Source organism: Miscanthus floridulus, chromosome 6 (assembly GCF_019320115.1).
Source record: "Miscanthus floridulus cultivar M001 chromosome 6, ASM1932011v1, whole genome shotgun sequence".
NCBI lineage: Eukaryota > Viridiplantae > Streptophyta > Magnoliopsida > Poales > Poaceae > Miscanthus > Miscanthus floridulus.
This window is the reverse complement of record NC_089585.1, coordinates 46,268,340-46,285,385: the sequence shown is the minus strand read 5'-3', so window position 1 is coordinate 46,285,385 and position 17,046 is coordinate 46,268,340. Positions and strand designations below refer to the sequence as shown.

Sequence of the window (17,046 nt, the reverse complement as noted above, 5' to 3'; positions counted from 1 at the left end):
ACTGAACCCCAATTTGACTCATAATAGGGGCTTTCTGCTGCATCGGCAGTAAGCTTGCCGATGGATTTGAACTGGGCGTTTGAACCAAAGGCATCTGGAAACCCCCTGGAGTTGGTTGCACAGTAGTTGCTGTGGCATATTGAGGCACTTGGGCCATCGGCGAAACAGCCGATGGTATAGGAGCTTTTCCTACTGCGTCAAACACTTGAGGTAATCCAGGATTGAAGGCAGATGACTCTGGAGGCATACCATATCCCCACCAATTAGTAGGAATCTGGCTATTCTGAGACACAGGGCCTGATATAGCTGATGCCGATAGATCTGTACTAAGCTAAATTCGTCCTCATGGTAGTACCGGATCTGATCGTATCGGTGTAGATTGAATATTAGGTAAGCCTGCCGATACTGGAGAAGAAGTAACTTCTGTACCCACAACGACCGAGGGAGCCGATGGAGTATTGACAGATGCCGGCTCTGGTTAGTGATAGGCAGGCCCAACATAATGCGGTGACGCTTGTCCTTCTTTGAGAGTTTGAACCACAGCATTATGAACAGTATTGGACAACACATTGGAATGATTAATCAAAGCATGATTTACTGCAGAATTAACCATCTCTTGAAGTTTACCAGGATTGGAGTCAAAGGTAACCTGCCGAGGCAACGGCAAATCTTGCTTCTGGATGACTTGTCCACTCTTGTTCAGGCTAAACGATTTCAGACAAAGCTGCCTGTATTCTTCTACGGCCTTTTCCATAGCCTGCCTCTGCTCTTCCTTAAGATCTTCTTCTGATACCGCGATAATGTTCCCCACATCGATCTCGGAATTGAACATATTGATCGGATTGGTTTGTCCCACCGGGCGTGCCAAAAGATGTGTTGATGCAAAAGTGGATCTGCAAACACAAAGGGCTAATACCCGAATCGATATCCAAGGCGTGCCAGTCGATTTGACCTGTTAATCGACAAGGATGAAGATACGAGCACTTTGGTCCTGACAACAGCGATACGCCCAGAAGTCACGGCCAAGAGGTACTCACGCGGAACTCGAGGATCACCGAAGGTCGCACTGAAGCGATGCAGCTCGCCGAATCAATGAGAACTCGTAAAGAGAAAATAATGCAAATTGACGAAGTCGCCGAAAAGTAAGTAGATGCAAATGGGAGTAAAAATTGGTTTTGATATTGATTGATATATCTAATTACATTGCCTCTCACTCCATATTTATACCCTGATCTAAAGAGACACAACCAAACACAACTAGGACACCAAGCCCATATCTAAGGAAACACGTGACTCTTACATGAATCATACTCTAACAAATATAGAAAAGGAAATCAACTCCTATCTATTTCCCTGTCCGCCTCAATTACGATGGAAATCTCACCGTCCTCCTTCCCATCGGCATACCCCCTATTTCATCGGCAATAGTCCTCAAGTCTTCCTTCATCAGCATACTCCTTGTTTCATCGGCAGTAGTCCTCAAGTCTTCCTTCATCGGCATACTCCCTGTTTCATCGGCAGTAGTCTTCAAGCCTCCCTTCATCGGCATCGACAATGACACCTTCAACCTCATCGGCAACGCCCGAGTCTAAATCAACCTCTCCATCGACCATCACCAGCTATCGGCAACCATCTTTACAAGCTGGCTTTCATCGGCTATCAAGTATACAGTAACTTTCCCCTTGCCGATTAGTCCACTCCGATCATTTTGACACGTGCAAAAAACGGTGTCAACACCTGTTCATCGACGGGCACAAATTCTACCAGCTCGTGATCTACATGCATGAAATAATGATGCAATGCTTAGTAATATAGCAACAGCAACTCTTAAAACAAAATACATCTATCAAGCTACTAAGTGAGTCCTACCGACTAAGGTGCTAAGTTAACTACTGTTACCATTAACAGGTATGAAGTATGCCATATATTATCTTAGCAACTAACACATTCACACTCCTAATACCGATTTATTTTATATATGATAAAATGAGGGGTACTAGCTACTCTATTTATCAACTTATTCTAGGGCTACAAAAATTACAGTTAGTACATAATAATCTAATGGTCTTACTGTAAAAATTTCATGGCTAAAACTATCATCAATTTACCACAAAAAATTCTACAAATATTACTCTACATAATACTAAGCGCTCTAATTTGAATTTATGAACCTATCATTATCACAGCTAATTGTACTCTAACTACACTAACAGATATATGGCTTTTTTGTGACCCTCACAAACTTGGTTTCACTATTTTTGAATATCTACAAGATTTACTATAATTTATCAAAGTTCAGCTCAAAACTAAATTGAATAAGCATTTATTAATTCACTAGAAAATAGAAAACCAAACCTCAAAACACGTCCCACAGCTCGTGACGTGGCCCACGTCCGCACGATGCGCGCGTGCTCGCGCTCCAATGGCGCGGCCCGCGTGGGGGCGTGGCCCAGCCGAGCGACGCCGGCCCATGACGGGAAGGCCCGCGCGTGATGGCCATTTTGTGAAAATGCCCCTGACCTACCGATGAACCACCCTAAGATCCACGACACTATTTCTACAGACAGCTACTTCACAGATAAGCCTTTGGAATAATCCGTCTTCGCAATGGCGGCACCCTCGGCCACCCGCGCGCGCACCGGCGCATCGGCGCTAGCGCCGAGAGGTTACGCCGGCTAGACCAGCCCCTCCCCACCCCCAATCTCGAGCCAGGGCAACGGGCCCATGACGACGGCGGTGCTGGCTGAGTGGCCAGGATGCCGGCGCGGCGTGCTCGTGTGTGGCAACGGCAGTGCGGTTGTGCGAGCGCGTGCATGAGCGCGGCAGAGGGCGGGAAGCCCGTGTGGCAGCACGCGTGTGTGCACCAGGGGCAGGCCAGTTCCACGCGCCAAGCTAAACAGAACCTGGTGACCGCGGCCAGACGCTGTACTCAGCCGGTAAAAGTGCCTTGCACGCTTTTTAAAGCTGCTCAAAACTCCAACTCGATGATCTAGTTGCTACACCCACTATTTTACGTTCTAGATGGTGTATCAAGCTACCAAAACAAACCCTCAAACAATGCCACTACTTAACCCGATCTTCCTATAAACATTGTCGAACTTAGTTTCGTCGACCCATTTTCAGACTTAAGAAAAGTGACTAAGTTTCGATCGGTTTTGTGTCAACTTCGATTTCTAGGCTACCAAATAAGCTAGCTAGCGAATGCCACTCTCAACCGCGAGTATTTCATCGCCACCTATGAAGTTCATACTACAAACTTTATTAAAGTTTTGTCTATGCGTTCTATAGCATTTTCTTTCATTAAAAATTCGTCTAGAACTCTAAGCGATAAAACGCGACATGAAATATAAGATTCGTTTCATGTTTTCGATAAACGTTTCAAGTCACACAAATTTATTTACACATTATATTTCATACACTATCATATAAACATGAAGCATATGCAATGTTTTAGCAAAAATTATACAGTGTAACACCGAGGGTGTTACAGATAGGGACCCGGTGATATACAAAGACTTCATATCGATTCTTAAAACGTATATATATCGACAATCCTCATTAGCTTATATGTTTGTGTACATACTTGTAACATTCACTTTTGGATACTAACAAGTTGTATTTGCTAAAATAATTCGAACATGGCATTTAGGTTCTATGTCACTAAATATCACGGAAGGCATGATCCAGTAAGGAAGGAAAAGCTGGCTATAAAAACACCATGTGCAGTAAGTGTAACTTACTTCTTCAGTACTCTATTATATGGCTGTCAAAAGCATTACTTAACATTTCTATTTGCAAAACACACTGCCTCAAGCAGAAGTCTGAGAGTGTACATTGTGGGTACTATGTATGTTCTATGATGAGTAACACCGGTGCCTACAGGAGACACCCCTTAAGGATAAGTTTGAACCTCTTCACCCATAGTATAAAAACTTCATATATGGTATGAAATACTAAACCGAATCTTGTTCTTTTGTAGTGGAAAGAAGAGAAAGAAATAAAAAGAGACCCATACAAGGATGACCAACTCTTAGAGCTCGTCGGCGATCTTTGCAACTTCATATTGGATCAGATTGTACACGTCAAAGGCACCTACCATGACCGAGAGTCTGACTTAGGTAGAAATCCTCAGTACCAACACCTTCGTGAGACTGAAAGGCTAGCTTTAGGCCATTGATAACAATATGTATGTAATTTGACATTGGTTTTACCTTGTGAATTATGTCTATTTAATGATGGATTGTATATATTTTTGTGAATTGGAATTGTAATTGTAGTTTATATAATACTCTTGTGCTTGTAGTTTATATAATACTCTTGAGCGAACGCGGTTCGGAACGTTGGCCGCGGAACGTTCGGCGGGATTATCTCGCTTTCCTCGCTTACTCGCAACGCGAACGTGGGAATACGCGGAAACAAACAGGGCCATATGTATGTTCTGGTCGAATTTGAATTATAAATTTGATTTTTTTTGGCAAAACGTACTGTAGGGGCGGTTCTAGATTGAACCGCCCCTATAAACAGGTATTATATGGGCAACTGGTACTACAGCCGCCCCTACAAATTGATTTGTAGGGGCGGCTGATAATACCACCCGCTCTATAAATCGATTTATAGGGACGGTCTGGGAATCGCCCCTATAAATGTATGATTTGTAGAGACGGTTTGGTAGGGACGGCTGGTCAAACCGTCCCTACAAATTGTCTTGAGTCACCCCTACAAACCTTTTATGTAGTAGTGATTTTGCTTACATTCAAAGTGGGTCGACATTTTTTGTTTCGCCATAGCCTTAGATATATGAAGGCCTTCTACACCCTTTTTTTTGGGTGGGGGTAGTTAGAGCATCTGCAAAATTCAATTTATTTTATAACTCAAAGCATTTCCATGGTGTGTAACTGGCTACTAAGGGCCTGTACAGCGCCAGGCGCTTATGGGCCGTTACAGCGAATTTCTTTGCCAGCGTGGAGTCCTACACGCGAGCAAGCAGCAAGCCCGGCGCTTACGAACGCACGCGGCGCTTCTCGAAGCAGCGACTCCGGGACGGGCTCTTCGCGATCTCGCGGAGAAGGACGCACGTAACGGTCCGGCAGTTAGTACATGCAAGCGTTTCACTCCGTTGTAGATTATGTTTTTTTTAAGGCGCCTAGGCCCCCATTCGTTTCGCTGAAAAAAATAAGTCGCAACACGGTTCTGACTGATTTGTTACGAGAGAAAAACACTGTTCCGTCTAAAAAAACAAGCTGAAAAAGACGGATTATAAAAGAAGTGATTTGATATAGTGTTTCTCTCTTTCTATATGTATTGTACAAGCCCTACGGTTAGTCGCAGTGGAGGTTTAATATACCCGTATTTTGACAACAGTGCAGAAGAGTAAAACTCTATATATTTTTATGAAACTTTTATCATCTCTCTTCTTCAATAAAGTGTCATATTAACGTATTAACGTATTTAATGTACATAAAACTCTACTGAGATTGGCTAGCTACACACCAACGGAGATCAGAGAGGATGATTTCATTAATTTTCACCAAGGTAGTTTTCTTGATTCCTCTTTGGTGGGTTTGCCCCAAAATTTTCTGAACCATAAATCGGTTCCTTATTTTCAAAAATATTAAAAATTTGAAGAAGAATCACCTACTATAGACTCTAGTCACTGCTAGCGTCTGCACCTTTTTGGAGCATATGGCGCAATACTTTTCTTTTTTTTTTTGGTAAACACAGTATAAATAAATGTAAATATTATTATACATGCAAGCATACTCATTGATGGTGACAATGATACGTGTGATCAGTTAGTGCATTTGCATACTACAAATATATTATTATTAATCTTTTTTTTAAAGCACCACCTGGTGCGCCCTTCACAGGAGGGCAGATGCGGGACGTGGGATCAAACCCCGGCCGGCCGGCTTCTCACTTGGAGCCTTCACCACTGGGCCACATGCCCATCCGCCCGCTACAATTATTTTCTTTACATCATGTTTGCTACCAAATCGCTGAAAATTCTCAGCTATTGAGATCATCATCAGACTGAGGTCGGAGGAACGTAGAGAATGCATCTACACAATCCGAGATTGCAATCTGATCATCAGTAGTTACCCCAATGGACTGAATGAACTGCTCATTGTAGTTCACTCACTGTTCAGCTGCTCTATCATGCTGTCAGTCGGCAGCGAACCCAATGGCACAGATGACTCCAGACGCTCAAACATGTCAAGTTCAAAATGTTCATCGTCACAGAGATCAGGTGACTGCTCGAGCTGGCGGCCCTCTTCGTTTCCAGAAATGCTTGTTTCAGGCTCATCATTTATGTATTCTGCACTTAGAGATTCGGTGTTCACCTCACCATTGGTCACAAGCAGAGCAGGAAATGAGTGCTCCGCTGCCTGAGATGTCACGCTGAACTCCTCAACCAAAGTCAGCAGTGAATCCGGTGCGAGATCATTTGCTTCAGCGTCATCCAGCAGCAATGCCAGAGACGAGTCCACTGCACTCTTCCATAATTTAAACATTTTGGGTCTCAATACTTCTCTTATCGCAACTTGATCTGTATCTGGAAAAAAGTTGCTTTGTTATTTTGATCCAGGAAGTGCAACCAATAATATAAAATTAACTGGAGGTACTGGTCTTTTCCAAGTGACCAACAAAAAAGGGCAGCTATATTTTCCATGCAACACATCTGAGTGTATGTTTGAGCAAAATGCATGAATATAAGCATACGATAAATGAGTGCAGGAAGATATTATAAAATGAGGAGTTGATAAAAACCTAATCACCAAAACTGCTATTATAAATAACAATGACCATGGATATTAAAGAAGCAAGTTAAGAAAGCATACCTGAACTATTCATGTCAGATGACATTGCCAGATTATTCTTTGGAACTTTTGGAATGAGAGTAAGAGGCTTCGAGTATCTGGATTTCCATTCTTTGCCTCTGTACATTAATATCTGTTCATCGTCAAATGATAAAAGAACACAGGGAACAAGATCCTGCATATATAGAACTAAGCAATTTTAGCTGAGTAGGTCGGAAAGAAGGTATGTAAAGGATTTACTACCACTACAAGTAATGAAATGAAAACTGAGAAATTCATGAGGGTGAATAGAACCCTTAGTTTCGCTCCAATCTTTTTGTAGTCACTTGGATTCAAACCCTCACAGTCAATCTTCACCAGGTCATTTCCTTCAAAAGCATCTCGCACATCCTTGACAAGAGTGATGTATATTCCATTTTTGGCTAAAAGATAGAGAATACAAGATACATCATCAGTAGCATGGGTTGTTCTCTGTACCTTAAAAAAAGAGTAAAAAGCAAGCAATCCTTCCAGTGAGAGTTTTGACAATCAGTTTAGCACTATGGGCCTGTTAGGATCAGCAGCAATTACTGAAGCTGCAGCTGCACACAGTGGTGCACAGGTGTACAGCTGCTGCAGCAGCAACCCTTTAGTAGAAGCAAACATGCATTAGTCAAAATAGTCAAAATGCTATATATTTTTGAAGTACTTATTGCCTCCCTAACAGTATTGTTTTCACACGAAAAAAACTAAACAATTGAGCTAATATCACCATTCGAAGTTACTGAACTTTAACAGTTCAAACTGGGTCATCTATTTCTAAGGAGGGACTAGCATTTTTGGTGAGTAGAACTAGAGGCAGGTAGAAAAAGCAGTAACCAGTAGCCAGCAGCCACATCCCACATGTGCATGACATACATGGTACAAAATCTTGTAAGCATATACACAAAAAAAATATAAAATCAGGGGCCGCCTATCCTTGACAATTAGTTTTGTATTTACAGTACTAAGTTAGGCTTGAAAGGTATCTAGTACGTGGTGTGTAACAGGATTAAGGTTCCTGCTGTGAATAGGTCATTTCATATACTGCTTCGAATGTCAGAAATACAAAACTTGTAAACAAACAAATCAAATAAGAAGGCCATCCAGATGTCGAACATACCTGAGCAATCGTCAATAAGGAAAAAGTTTTTTTTTTTTGGTAGGGAATCAATAAGAATAGGAATAAAGTTGATCAGTAACTTAATACCTAATTTACAGATTGGCAGCAGATCATGCCCTTTCCTTCTCATTTCATCTGCTTCTTCTTTTGTAAGCCCTTCTGGAGCTTCTTTGATGAGTTTTGGATATACAGGAGTGGCAGGTTTCCAGAGCATTAGTGGATAGCGAGGACGGGTCCTCGGATCATAATGTCTTCCTCTATATAGAAAAACAACGCCACCTACTCGGTGAATGACTTTTCCACCTGACTTTTCCTGGAACATAATAGATTTTATTATGTTTGACAATGCATTATAATAAAGTCAAAATGCTTGTATAGTTGTATTGAAAAAACACATAAGCATGCATACATGACGACTGAGGTCTTGTTCCATGAGAGGCCAACAAGTACACATCCCTAACAATAGACAAGCTCTTCATAGTCCTTAACTCATACACTGGTCTGATCAAAATATTATTAGTTCATTAGTACACTGTTGTTTTCAAGATTTGGTATTGATACTATTGTCCTATTTTCTTAAATCCTTGCATTAAAGGAAAAAAATAATGTATGGTGTTCTACAAACAAGAGGCAAAATATTAGCAAGCCCAACTTTTGTTCCTTTCTATGATCCTAAAAGTTTCAAACAACTCTTATGAAAGTACTCCCTCCATTCCAAATTATAAGGCGTTTTGACTTCTCTATATACATAGGTTTTGCTATGTACTTAGATATACACTATGTATAGATACATAGTAAAAGCATGTATTCAGAAAAGCTAAAACATCTTATAATTGAGTGTCATTTGAGTTATCATGCAATTCAGAACAGAAATAAAAAGGAACATGATCTCACTCTTTTGAAATATTTTCTTTTTGAAAAAAAGGCACTTTTGTATACTGGATCCACATTTTGTAGTACAGTAAAAAGATACAAATTTTAGAAAAAGAGATTCAAATCTTTGGCTTTGTACCACAGAATGCTTGTCCAGATGCCTGGGGGATATATACTAACACATGTGAATGTGTACAATGCACATTTATAAACTAATTATAGATACCTCAAGATGATAACAGAGATTCTTCATATCAACAGTTGGAACGCCTCGGCATCTAACTTTGCAGATTTCCTGGCGCCTCCAATGACAATGTATCATTTCCAACATGTTGTGGGTCAAGCCATCTCTTCCTACAGGAAGTTGTTCAGGAAATTGATATTTAACTCTACACTCCATCAGTAATAAGATTTAGCTTTGCGACAAAAAGAAAAGAAGATTTAACTTTGCAATAAGAAGAAAAGAGGATTTGGAAGGTATCATATGAGGATGGGTTTACAAGCAGGAAAAAGTCTATCTGTAGTCCCTCGACTCTCTGCAATACAGGGCCATACAACTCCAACTCTGAACACCAATGAGGAGTGAGGACCCATCCCTCCCTACCAAGTTTGGCCCACATACCACACCATGTTGGATCCAGACGATCTAAAACAACTCTCACTGCCTAAATCAAGCAAATAATAATGTGTTTGAACATCCACTTATCACATATATACCATTCTCTCAACAAAAGCAAGCCTTACTGCTGGCAACCTCCTGCTTGAATGCAGTGGTGTTCTTTCTCGGGACCAGCATATCAAAACACTGCTGATAGCAGGTGTGCCAGCTGATGGCAAAAACAGCATATGATGTGACTTCAAGTTTTGTGGAGGAATGACGACAATTAAAAGGACAAAATGCATATTTGCTACTCCTATTTGAAATTTGCCATTAAAAAAACATCTATTGGAAAACTACCACTGGAATCCCCTCCGGTTAGATTGCCATTAGTTTAACTTCTGTTAGATAATGTTATCCAATAGGTGCAAAAACATTTCAGAAAATATGTACAGAAAATCATATCATGGAATTACCAAACTAACCCTTGGCATATACTTTCTGATGCTTCCTTTCTTTCACGATTGCAGCCACTCTCATTGGCATCATTTGTGCTTTGCATGTTGGTCTCCATTGCCAGCCCCCTTTCTCTTACGTGGTGCTGAGTGCTGACCCCTGCTCCTCCCCATCCCATTGTCCCCACCTCTGGTGCGAGCTCCTCCAATGCTGCTGCTTGCATCTACTGCACTGCGGCCATCACGACACTGTGGAGGACTAGAAGGAGGAGCAGCAGGAGATGGTGAGGAGGTGCTGATAAGCTTGCATGGTGGACAGTGACTTGAGGGCGAATAGAAGATCGGCAAGGAGGGTGGAGAGGATGGGAAGGCCAGCTAGGAGGACGGGCAGGCCAGCCAATGCCCAAACTCCTCGGCCCTTCACTGCTGACGAGCAAGAGCTAACCTGATCTGGCACAAGTCCCCCTCGCTGGTGCCCTCAGCTCCTGGCTACCTGCCCGTCCAACCCTACCTCCAGAAATTGCAATGGTGACCATGGAGATGGAGCGATAAGGAGGAGCCTTGGACTGAAGAAATGGAACACCATGAAGTGGTGCCATCAGTGTGCTGACGGAGAAGGGAGGAGAGAGAAAAATGGGGGCATTTTGGCTCCGTTCACTGGTCTGAAACTGGCTGAAAAACACTGTTCCGGCTGAATTGTTGTGAGAGAAAAACACTGTTCCGGCTGAAAAAAGAAGCCGAATATGAACTTGACATTTCTTCAGTTTGATAATCCAGTGGTGGGTTTGATGCTTGACCAGCACTTTTGGTGGCAACTATGCAATTATGACTTCTCAAATGGCAAGTTCATAAAAATGGTTCGAAGAGGTATGCAATTGGCCCACAATAAAACCCTGAGAAGAGTTGAAGGGCCACAAATTGACTTGTTCTCGTTTCATTTACGAAAAACATTGCTATCCTTCGCCGATTCCTAACAATTAACTGAATTTGTAGGCAGATACCATGGTTGTGACACAATCCACATTTTTAACCTTATGTAATCGAAAAGGACCTTTGCATCAAACTTAACTCCAGATGTGTTTGTTCTCATGCCACTGTATTATCTCATTACGCTCTCCACATTGGCCCATTTGAGTTTAATCTCAAGTCTGAACGAATATAGAGGCAGGAAAAAATAATCAGATTCTCTCTTGAAAATGGCAGTGCAGTTGTTACCAATGTTGAGCTGCCGGTTGTGTGAAATGTGCGGCTTGACGAGCGCGCGCACCTCAGATGGGGTGAGCGGTTCACCGAGCACCTCCTCCCTGCTCCTGCCGTCACCGGGGCTCACCCTGGCCAGGTCCATTTGCCTCCTCTCCCTGACCTCCATCATGATCCCGTGCGCGCTCACCGTTTGCCGCGGCTCCTGGCCGAGCGGCGTGTGCAGCCGCACGCCCCGGCGGCGCGCCTTCTCCTCCTTCGTCAGCAGCGGCGCCTTGCCCGTCCAGGGCCGCGGCATGGTCGGCGGCGCGAAGGGCAGGAAGGCCGGCTCCCGGATGGCGAGCGGCGGGGCGCGGGGCCCCTCGGAGTAGCTGAACTGGAAGTCGAACGGCGCGCCGGGGAGGCGGAAGGAGAGGCCCGAGGGACCCACGACGACGGTGCGCCCCGAGGCGGCGTCGGTTGGGTCGGCGGCGAGGAGGGCCTCGCCTTCGCCGGCGGCTGCGGCTGGAGGCACGGGCTTGCGGTACGCGGTACGGAGGTGGGCCGCGCGGAAGGCCGGGTTGGTGCTGGCCGTTCTCCTTGGACCGCTGTCTGTCGGTTCTACCTCTTGGGAAGGCTGCCGGGAGTGGTTCTTGGGGTCGCGGCGGCCAGGGGAGACGGGCGGGAGGGGCAGGGACCGTTGATGGGGGTAGCGGCGGTTGGACAGGGGAGGCGGCGGGGCGGAGAAGAGGTTGGCGCGGCCAGCATGGGAGGGAACGGGACCCTGCGGCGGCGGTGGCGGCATGGCGGGAAGTGGTGGCTGGGATGAAATGGAGGAGGAAACAGATAACGATCTGCCACTAGAGCCATTTTGTTTTTATTTTTCTACGCGTTTTCATCCGGTGGCTTTCTCTAGTTTTCTAAAAGAAAAATGCTATAACACACTTAAGTGTCCCTATCCCTCTTAACACTCAATTCCTCTTCCTCTTATTTTTCTCTGTCTCTCTGGTCTCTCCCTCTCTTCTTCCCGAACTCTAACGAATTTATAAGGAGCTCGGGAAAGGCCAGCCAATGGTGAGGGCGGCAGTTAAGGTTTTGACGGCGTAGGAGGTGGTCGAGCCAGATCAGGTGGTGGCGCCCATGGCCATGACGACGGTGGGGGAAGGGCGGAAGAAGGAGGCCACGAGCGATAGGATTGAGAGGAGAAAGAAGACATAAAGAACAAAAATCGAGTCTTCTCAGGCCTTAGAACACTCGAGTGTTCTACGGCACCTATAGCTAGCATTTGGTTTCAAGATAATTGCTACTATTTGCCATGTCCAAGAATGGGCTTCGTAGATTTGTCACTCTAAATATAAATCTCATAAAATTGTGAGCCAAACCATGTGCTCTTCTTTTCTTTGCCATAATTATTTTTTTCTCTTTTTCTTTTTTCGTCCTAAAATCAGTCACACGAAAGTATCAAATTGCCCATGTGGCATATTGACATAGTGCCTGCCTAGGAATCATCCGTCCGCCTAACATTTCCTTTCCTCACCGCTGGTCCATCTGATGTTTCGATTCACCGCTGGCCATCCGCCCAACATACAGAGAGATCGCCGGTCACAGCGGCCCATAGACATTGTCCGTTGAGCTCGGCCTTGCCTGCCCAACGGTTCCTTACTACCACACAGATGGTCCGTGCTATTGCCCGACTAGAAATTCTAGTTTGGTTTTTAGTAATTGAGTGATAATTAGTGGACTAATGTTTTCAATGGAAATGATTGATCTAGCTCCACTTGGAAGGTTAGGATACGGTGAAGATGATGATCATAACCATATGAAGCAAGTGCTCACCCATGAAGAGAAACAAAGAGATGGAAAGCAAGCTCGAAGGCAAAGATATATCTATAGGGCTTTGCTTTTGTTGGCCGAGATGTAATAGTGCATGGATGAGTTTAGGATAGATAACCATACTATTAAGAGAGGAACTCTAATGCGATTACCGTTAGCTAGGGTCATCCGGTCATGTGGCAGAACCACCTAATCTAATGCCCTCCCAAGAATACTTATCTTTCATTAGACACTAAGTACCCAAGAGAGTGCACTAAATCGTGTCGTTTCGTCGAGCACACCCCAAGGGAGAACTCAAAAATTCATATTTTTTCATCAGGATCATAAATGAGAGAATAAAGCTTACAGCATTCTTAACCAATTCTTACATCACTTTATTACAACATTAGAGTACTTAAACAAGTTAAATGCAATAGCAGAATTAAGACAATTTTACATGTAAAAGAGTTTATACATTTTAGGTTCACATTTTTATCTTGCAGCGGAGAACAACATATGATCAGAGTTACAATGGAAATAAAGATTAATGGTGAATCATTAACATAGTGAACATTTATAAACCAAATATGATGGTAGATCATAAAACTTTTCTTCTAAAAACTTTTAGTGAGGGTTATAAATAAACACTACGGTCGTAGCGTGCAAGGAATCCTCTCTGAGCCCACCAGGAGGTTTCCACACACACAAGAGTCAGCTCTATGTATCGTTCGATCACCTGCAACAGGGGGAATAAAACCCTGAGTACTCGATTGTACTTAGCAAGACTTACCCGATAGAAGGAAAATAAAAGACTCCAAGGATATGCAAGTCTATCTGGCTTATGGGTTATTGCATCTGTAAGAAGCCTTACTAAACATGCATCCTTATATTCAATTTTATTTGCAGTCACCATTAATTCAATAACTATCTAATCTAGGTAAGCACCTATGCTACTTTCAAGCATGTGGTAAGCAATCAACACTGCTTTATCTTCTTCTATGTTCTAGTTCTTACTATGGTGTTAGACCATAGCAAAGTCGTACCATCTCATAGAAATGGCGATTCGCGAATCAATGTATCCCAGCTGGGTACCCCGAAACACACGTCCCGCTTGTACCCCAGGCACAAACGGAACCAACTCGTCCCACTCTTGTCATGGGGTCCAGGTCCCCATCTAAACTTGGACTCCAAGCCTCCAACACCTGAGACCCGGCTTAGTATGGTGCTTAGACCTCCACTTAATACCCACCCCTAAAAGTCGGTCCAGAAAGAGCTAGAACCCATGACAAGAGAGTGACAAGTCTTCCCGCTCCCATAAGCAAGTATGTGCTCAGGATAATAAGTCTGTGACCTGACTACCATCCACAGGAATGGACGGTCCTTAATCGACACAGGCGGAACAAGTGAAACCAGAGCCTCGCTTGATTGTCCAACCGAATCCAAATCCAAAGTACAATTCTGCTCGATCCCCAATTATCATCCTAAAATCTATTCCATGTGATAGTTTATAATAATAACAATAATAATATCTTTCCTATCTCTCACGAGTGACAGGTAATCACTCGACTTCTACCGGGTCCTATAGCAGAGCGATCTACATGATCCTGCCATACTAGTAAGACTCATAGATAAGGATATATGTATATATATAGGGTAAGGCTATTCTACAGCTGGCCATAAAATAACTTATTCTATAGCCACCTTGATTTACGATAATGTTTGTACCAATTTATGATAACATGAATATGCATTTATGATACTCCTGTTACAGCAACTCACCGTGATATTTACCATAATGTTATAGTAAATCATTTAGTAAGGAGTTACTGTAGTCTCATAAATTAACATAGTAACTATCGTAACTCCAAGTGGCCATAGAATAAGTTATTCTATGGGCAGCACATAAAATTTAGTGCAGAATAATAGGGGTTATGTGATAGGACCGCCCAATTTATACAAGATCAAGTACGGTTGTCCTCGTTTAGCATGTTGACACACGCATACTTTTACTTATATAAACCCGGTAGTCCACCGAGTGTCACGAAGGACCTCAGCAAATCAATATCATAACCAAGATCAAGTGATTAAACAAATACACATTACATACATAGAGTTGCAGCAGAAATAATATTACAAATGGGTTCACAAATAGTAGTACAAGTTTGGGTTTCAAAACCGATTAGTGAAAACAACATAGCTTTCAAATGATTATATTAATATAAGTTCCAAATACATTGCTAGAATAAGTAACATCCTCTGATAAAAGCATATAGATGAGAAATAAATATAGAGTCACTGAGCCCACCGGCGGTTAGCCACCATCTTCAGCAGGCCGAAAACTTCACCTGCAACATGGTGGGATAAACTCTGAGTACTCGAATGTACTCAGCTAGACTTACCCGTCATAAACTAGAAATAAGGTGACACCCAGGAGTATGCAAGGCTTTATAGGTGGAGCTAGCTTGACAAAAATTTGCATAAAAATCCCTAGTTGAGCTATACATTTTACAATTCGGTAACCAAGTTAATTATAGTCATTCATCTCTAGATTAGCAACTAACCTATGCCAAACATATGGAATATCATTTAGTAATAGAAAATAGTAACCATAGCCGGTGTAGTAATATGAATATCATCATCATAACCATCAAGTTTCCATTAAGTTACTCTACGTTGTCACTGCTTAGTCAAGTTCTCACTATCTGGGGGAGACGGTGATTTGAATCGATTCCTACCCAGCTGAGGAATTACTCCTAACACAAACCCAGATATACCTGCTGTAACACCCTAAAATTTATCTCTTTTGAAATAGAGTTCAAATGATTTATTTATGAATTTTTGTGCACATGAAATATAGGAAATAAAATTTTTCATTAATTTAAAATTCAACATAAGACAGTAACATGTGTGAGCATACATGCTGTTGCATCTTATTTATTGTGATGGATGGTGTTGATCCAAAACTCCAAAGTAAATTGGAATGTTTTTGAAAAGTCAAAATGGTTAAAAAGCTTTTGAAATGGAATTGAAAATGGCTTTGAAATAAAAGGAAAGAAAGAAAAGGAAATTAGAGAATAAAAGTATTTCAAAAGTTGTAAAATTTATTTTTGGAAACTTACCAAAATTTCTCATTTATATTTGAGATGAAGAGTATGTTCAAAACTCTATTTGAATTTGCATTTGGTTTACAATTAAATTGGCTTTGAAAACAAAATAGGAAAAGAAATTTATTTTGAAAATTTCCTTCCTTCCTTCATTCTCAGCCCAGCTCTAGATTTGGCCCGGCTCTTTTCTCCCTTTCCTGCCTCCACTTGGCTTGTTGGCCTGCTGATCGGCCTAGGCGCACTCCTTCTTTCCTCCCTCACGCGTCGGCCTGCTCTTCCCGGCCTCGGCTCGCAGCTGGCGGCCCGCTCAGCTCAGCGCTGCTGCCCCGCGCGCCTATGCCTGCACTCGCTAGCACCGGCACGCTTCGCGCACGCGTCCGTGTGGCCCATCCCACGCTGGTCGCTCCACTTCGGCCTTCAGCGCCCGCCGCTCTGCTCCCCTTCTCTCGCTGCGCAGCTGGCCCGCACGATAGCCACCCCGCGCCCACAGCGCTGCACGCGTTTCGCCCTTCTCTCTCTTGCTACGACATGGTCCCACTCGTCAGCGTTGCCGTCGTCTTCCCTTCCTTTCTTCCCCACGTCTTCTTTCCTTTCTCTCCCCCGCTGATGGCGCATGCTCGAACGAAAAGCCACCGACGCCCATGCAAGGCAAGCGTCCCATCTCGCCCGCGTGCCCCCGTTTCCCTTCCTTATACGCCACAGCCGCCTCCTATAAAGCCTGAGCCGAGTCGCACCCTTCCCTCTGCTCTTCCTCCGTTCACCGCTCGAGCTCACAACCGCCGCCGGCAATCTCCCTCACCCATGCCTCAATCAACGTCGCCGACGACTCCCAAGGCTCCGCCGTCGGTCGTTCACCGCGCCCATAGGTGCCGTTCAATTCGCGTTTTTGTCATGGATTGATCGGATTCCTTGCTCACCTATGCCCTCCCTCTCTCCTTAGATCGCCACTACCGTCGACCACGCCTTCGGAGGCCTTCCAGACGCCGCGACCACCACCGTCGACCTCGCGGTGAGCTTCTCTGCCTCTCGGTGTTCTCCATTCGTCAACTAGCGCCCTAGAACGCCG

At 43.6% G+C, this 17,046-nt stretch overlaps 1 protein-coding gene across 2 annotated transcripts; it reads right to left on the bottom strand.

Moving 5' to 3' along the window:
* Positions 1–5,724: 5,724 nt before the first annotated feature.
* Positions 5,725–11,899, bottom strand: LOC136456001 (CRS2-associated factor 2, chloroplastic-like). 2 transcript variants are annotated; one of them, XM_066455754.1, is made up of 6 exons: positions 11,101–11,899; positions 9,059–9,186; positions 8,047–8,272; positions 7,113–7,240; positions 6,840–6,993; positions 5,725–6,547 (listed from the first exon to the last, which is right to left on the bottom strand). In XM_066455754.1, the coding sequence occupies exons 1-6, from the start codon at positions 11,867–11,869 to the stop codon at positions 6,132–6,134; spliced, it is 1,821 nt and encodes a 606-aa protein (XP_066311851.1). In that variant the 5' UTR covers positions 11,870–11,899; the 3' UTR covers positions 5,725–6,131. The 2 variants fall into 2 exon arrangements, with proteins under 2 accessions (XP_066311851.1, XP_066311850.1); XM_066455753.1 differs by having other exon boundaries at positions 5,727–6,553.
* Positions 11,900–17,046: the final 5,147 nt, after the last annotated feature.